This window comes from Podarcis pityusensis, assembly GCF_964106645.2.
Source record: "Podarcis pityusensis genome assembly, chromosome: 5".
NCBI lineage: Eukaryota > Metazoa > Chordata > Lepidosauria > Squamata > Lacertidae > Podarcis > Podarcis pityusensis.
Genome location: NC_138032.1, coordinates 2,198,492 through 2,204,491, shown reverse-complemented (window position 1 = coordinate 2,204,491; position 6,000 = coordinate 2,198,492). Strand labels below are relative to the sequence as shown.

Sequence of the window (6,000 nt, the reverse complement as noted above, 5' to 3'; positions counted from 1 at the left end):
CTTCTCCTCCTTTCCTTTTTAGAGATTGGTGATAAGGATTCCTTCGCCACTTAATGAGCTGGGAGAGGCCTCCCTCCATTGGAGTGGAGCAGCCCAGGTGTGCAACATTTTGACAGGTACAGCCAAGCAGGCCCGCCCCACACCCACACCCCCCTCCTTGCCCGGAGAGGTATATAAGGCAACCTTAAATTATGTAGAGGAGCACACACTCTTGTCCTGAAAGCTTGCAAGCGGGATCGCCCACGTTACCCCAGAGGGTCTTATTGGGGGTGGGGGGTAACTGGTGGAAAGGAACAGCACCCTGGAGCCCGAGGAGAGGACAGCAGCGCTGCTTAACCTCACTGCTAACATGTTGTACCTTGAGAATAATGCCCAGTCCCAGTATAGTGAGGTAAGGAGACATTGCAGGTCTTTGCTAACATTTCTCTCTCTCCCTTCCTTCCAGGGAGAAAGTCTGGGAGGCTTTAGGAAGCTTTCTTTTCGCCTCCCCTCCCTCCCATTTCATTAACTGGGGCAGAGGTGGTTAATATTTGGGTTTTGGACAGTGCTGCAGCATTTTGAGAATTGCAATAATGATAATAAATAAATACCCAAGTTTGTAGAAATTGGGTGCTTTGGTCTCTGTTGTTGACTGTAAACCATTGTAACTGTCTTTCTGTTGCCACAATAGATGATTGGGTGCGAAGAAGCACATTGCGGAGGACTTGACTAGGTTTGAAAAGCAATGCAAAGAGAGGTTCTTTTGGAGACCAGATTGCTTGCAGATAGCGAGTTAATGGAGCTAGTTTTCCGTAAGGTGGCTAATTATCCCGTCCAGGCGGAGAAAAGCCCTTTTTGAATCCCTGTCAACAAGCCATGCATATAATGCGGCTGTAATGTGTGTGCCGAGCATCACCTGCATTCCTTGTTTGCAGAGTCATTCTTTCTGCCTGGGTGCAAGAGGGAGTCTGTGTGCGCAGAGCATGCACGCAAAACATTGGGCTGATCTGAGACTCGGGACGCTGGTTCGCTTGTGTGTGTGTGTGTGTGTGTGTGTGTGTGTGTGTTTATGGGGGAAGCTACACACGGAGGAAGTTAGCCCTTATGTTCTAGGTTGACAACAATATTAGCTTACATTCCAGAGGAGAGGGCAGCTGTGTTGACACGCCATCTGAAAAGAGGAGGCAGCGGAACCCTGTGATTTGAGAAAGCCTCCCGGAGGAGGGAAATCTCCCTGCAGCTTGCCCAGATAGTTTAATAATAATAATAATAATAATAATCAGTGGGCCCATTTGAGAACTGAATTTAATTTATTTCTTAAATTTATATCCTGCCCTTCCTCCGGTAGCCGGGATAGCAGTTGTCCTAGAGTGTGTCGATGGAAAGGGGAAATGGTTCAAAAAAGCAAATGTCTGTCTTGGCAAATTTCTTTTTGTGCAAACGGCTCCAAACAGTTGGGCGAGCGTTCTCTGGGCACGGCTAGACTGGAGAAGCTTGGAAGAGGCTTAAGTAGGAAGACTATCACAAGGGGGCCCCTGCTGGCTTACCCCCTTCCCCATCCAGCTAGTGCCTTGCTTTCTCTCCAGATGTGGCCAGGCAGAGATGCCTCTTTGTTCAGCTGTGATTTTTTTCTGGTTACGTTGCTCCACGCCTCGGTTGCCCATCTGTAAAATGGAAAGATCACCCAATATAGCCAAGTGAGAACACATCTTCTGACCCTGATTCTCTGGGGCTAGGGCTGGAGGTACATCTAACTCCATCCTGGACTGGTCTTGGCAAAATTTACCCAAGAACCAAGCACAGCATGGGCGCTCTATGTTGATGGCCTCTTGCGTTGTGTTTTTGGAATAATTCTGCATCTCTGCTGCCTGTGTGGAGTGAATCTATCTGTCGCTGTTTCTTGCTCCCCATTGTTCTTGTGTCTCTCCACACTGGCCAGGTCTGATCCACGTCCATTACCTCTTTTCAGAAGAGAAGGGGACTCCATCACATCTGAATCTTCCAGGCTATCTTCCCCTTGTCCTCCTGAAGCTTCCCAATGGCCCTTCAGTCACCGGGTTCAAATGTCTCAAACATTGCAGAGTTAGTGGCGTCCCTTTGTTGAAAAGGGGAAGCTTCAGCTCTGTTTCAAATTGGACAGGGCTGCTTTCTTTCTTTCTTTTAAGTGTTGATACCGTGCAGGCCTCGCAAAATACTTTTGGTCTTTTGATGCTACTCTCCTGGTGTGGAAAGAGGAGCGTGAGGAGGAGGGGGCTGGATCGAAGCAAACGGTGTTCATTTCTGCTTCTGAACCACCATATCCATAATTAAGAAGAGAGGGGGCAGGGAAGCTGCTTTGCAGTTTGAGAAAATTACACGGCGGGGGAAATCACAGCGCTTTGCGCTATTTTTTGCAACAGTTTGGCTCCAGCACCATTTTCTTTGCAATTCCGGTGGGACGTGAAAATCGTGTAATTCCAAATGGTTGACATTGTTCCGGAGTCCTCGAAGCGGGTGACAGAAACCGAAGCGAAAATGCTGATTTTTAACAAAGTTTTAGGAATGCTGCCTCAACCACCCATTACCACCACCGCCCGGCTGTGAAAATATCCAGACTCGGGGGGCCAGGGTTGCACAACCCATCTCTTGTTTGGGCCTGAGGACTTCCTTTCAAAGATGTCTTCTGCATGTTGAGTGTCACCAATTGCTGGACCACCTTTCGGAAGCAACCTACACCTGGCCTAAGAGGGATTTTGCCATCTTTTAGATTTGGAGGAGCAAGAAGAGGAGATGGGTCAGGAAGGGTGGAGCAGAAGGGCTGGAGTGAGGGGAGCTGGAGAACTTTTGGAGGTGGGAGACAGTGGATAGAAGCTCTGCCCAGATGAACAAAGCTCTCAATGGCAGCTAGCTAGGATGGCTGAGCTCTGCCTCCACAGCTGAAGGCAGCAAACACTTCTGAAACCCAGTTGCTGGAGACCACAGGAGGAGAGAGGGCTCTGGGGCCCGGATCCTGCTTGCAGGCTTCCTGTGGGCACCTGGTTGGCCACTGTGACTGTGGTCCTTTCTTACACTGTTTTTATGCTCTTGTGGGGCTATAAGAGGTCAAGGAATAGGTTTGAAGGAAAGCTTGATCATCTGGCCTACTGAGGATCAGTGGCTGTGGCTCTTTACAAAGTCATAAGGCCTACAGAAAGGTGGGAGAATGGGTGTCGGCTTCTTAGTTATGGCTGGGGTTGGGCTAGATGACCCTTAGGGGATCCTTTCCAGCTCCACAGTTTTCTGATTCCATGATTCAGTTTTTGCAACTCCTACCCTTCTGGCTCCCACTGCATCTTCTTCCTTGTGACTCATTCCTCTCCGGCCAGGGGTTTCCTGTGAGTGAGTTCCACCCGAGAGCCTGGGAGGCAGAACTGTTGTGCAAGTCCTAATGAAGGGCCTGTGGAGAACAGAGCCCTCCCAGGTACCTCTGCAGAAGAGAGGCCTTTGCACTCCCTTGTGCTCCTTGGCCACGCTCCCTTCACCGGCGAAGTCCAAATCCTGAGCGATCAGCTGGGCTGGGGGTGTCCATAGAACACGCCGCCCCTGCTGTGTTGCACCCAAAGAGCTCAGACCACAGCAGCAAAATCCCCTCATGGAGGAGAAAGCTATGAATGGCTACTAGCCACAATGGCTGTGCTCTGCCTCTTCTCAATACCAGTTGTTGGGAAAACCCTGCTTTTAGGTTTCCCATTGAGGAAACCGTGGCTTGCAAGTTTCCCATCTGGTTGGCCTTTGCAAGAAACAGATGGGCCATTGGCTTGCGTCGGGGCTATATTCTGATGCTCAGATGGAACCTCCAGCCCCAGAGGCAGTCTATCGAGATTCCAATGTTGCTCGGGGCATTTGGCCCCTGTGAGAATAGTATGCTGGACTAGATGGGCCATTGGCCTGATCCAGCGGGCTCCTCATGTTCTCCTGCAAAGTTCATGGAGTCCAATGCTCCAAAGTGTGCCTCCGTTCATGTGCCAGAGCTCAGGGGCTGCTGATGTCATAGAGGAAGAAGTGAGGCAAGATGCAGGCGGGTCTCGCCTGTGCCAGACAGACACCCGACTCCTCCTTGGCCCTGACTCACCCAGAGCAGGGTGCCGGCGACCCGAGTTGCAGCCGTTGGCCAAGTGGAAAGGGGGAAAAGCGCATGAAAGCCACTGGGCGTGAGGCATTGAACTCCCTCACCCCGCTGAGCATTTGGCGTGGTTAGGCAACAGGCAAGACATCTGCCACTTAGGTTGGTTTTTTTAATGCTGGAAGGGGGGAGAGCTAGGGAGGAGATCTACAGGCTGCACACGGTGTGAAGGGAAGGCTCCGCCCTCCTGTGTCTTCAGGAGGTTGTTGAACCCAGGACACCTGACACACAATCCTCTGCAGCGCCATTTTCCCAGGGCTGTTGTGTACAGCAGTTTCCGAGAATGTTTGTACGCCCCGGTGCCTTGGGTAGCTCACAACATGGAGCCACAGCTGTCAACTTTTCCCTTTTCTTGTGAGGAATCCTATTTCGAATAAGGGAATTTCCCTTAAGAAAGAGGAAACGTTGATAGCCAAGCATGGAGTGCACCATTGCTGTCCTGCGAATGCTGCTCCTTAAATCCCCGTATCAAAAGAGTTGCTTGTGCTAGGCTCGAAAGGCAAGGCACCTATCAGAATCATCTCTCATAAACCTGGATAATAATAATAATAATCCAGGCGCAAGGAGCTAAAGGAGAACCTCCATGGTCAGGGGCAGTGAAGACCTCCGAGTGCCAGGGGACACACACTGCGAGGAACGCCTTCTGCCTCCAGGTCCTTCTCATTGACTTTCTGGAGTGGGGGCATCTGGCTGCACAGCATGGGAATTCGATGTCCAGACTATAGATGGATCCTCTTGGTCTCGCTCCACAACAGACAAAACACACAGAGAGACATTTGGCTGAGTGTCGGGCGATGTTCCTGCATAGGCCAAACCTGGCCTTAACCTGCAAACTGGAAGCAGATTGTTTTCTAGTGCAGCTAACTTTCCCCTGGAAAGATACATCTCCTAGCCAGACTCTTTCCTGTGACTCTGGGCTTAATGGTGTTCATTATCAGGCGACCATCTTGAGAAGGCAGTGTGGGGTAGTGGTTAGAACAGGGCCTTTCTCAAACTCAGGTCCCTAGATGTTGTTAGACTGTAACACCCATCATTCCTGACCACTGTCACTGCCTCTCATCTGCACCTACCTCACAAGGTTGTTGTGTGGATGAAATGGGGGGGGTACCATGTGTGCCACGTTGAGCTCCCTGGAGGGGAAAATTGTGGCGGGGGGGAGGGGTAAAATGCAATAATACAATGCAATTGCAATACTCAAAAGTATTTTAGCTTTAAACTCGAGGGCTGCTTTCAAACGGCTATATTTGGGAGGGAGAGAGAAAAGTATGGCGAGGAAATCTACCTGCAGCCAGGTTGCAGACAGCTCTCTCCACCCCTCCCTCCCCTCCTCTTCTCCCCCCTCCACCCCCCACAGCCCATGTTCTCTGGCCCCTTTCCAAGGGGGAAGGCAGTTCTGTCTTCAAAGGAAGAGACTTAACCAATCATTCAGTGGAATGAGTTCCACCACCATGAAGGTGCTGACAAGGAAATTATTGCGGCTATACAAACACTGATGCTCCTTCCCTCCTCCTTCTCTCCTCTCATTCCCCCCCCCCCCCAGCCTGGCTGTTCAAAACGGACAAAGGAAGTTGAGCGTTCAAAATCTGGGAAGGACCCACTCTGACCTTAAACTGGGTACCGTTTCCTTTTATGATCTGGAGCTGCATTAACTGCCATGTTGTTTAATTTTTGCTCTGGAATCTCTCACCCGTTCCATAGCATTTTTTAGTTGCTTTGCTGATTTTTTTTGTTTGTTTGTTTGGGGGGGGAAGGAAGCCAGTTGCCACTGAAGCACAATTTGAACTCTGTTCTGCTTGTCTTTGGCTCATCTGGACTTTGTTCCTTTGTGCTGCCTTCGGAGAAGCATTGCACTCAGAATCCTTCCTAGTCGCAAGTGCAAT

At 50.3% G+C, this 6,000-nt stretch overlaps 1 protein-coding gene across 6 annotated transcripts in view; it reads left to right on the top strand.

The window, feature by feature from the left end:
- Positions 1-209: 209 nt before the first annotated feature.
- The window catches only part of LOC308478134 (tumor protein 63), a gene marked incomplete at its 3' end in the record, with an annotated part of 96,616 nt that continues 90,825 nt past the window's right edge, over positions 210-6,000 (top strand). For all 6 annotated transcript variants that reach the window (XM_081007495.1, XM_081007494.1, XM_081007493.1 and 3 more), the window contains exon 1: positions 210-391. In XM_081007495.1, coding sequence (XP_080863621.1) covers positions 350-391 — 42 coding nt within the window. In that variant the 5' untranslated portion in view covers positions 210-349. The remainder of the gene's footprint in view (positions 392-6,000) is intronic.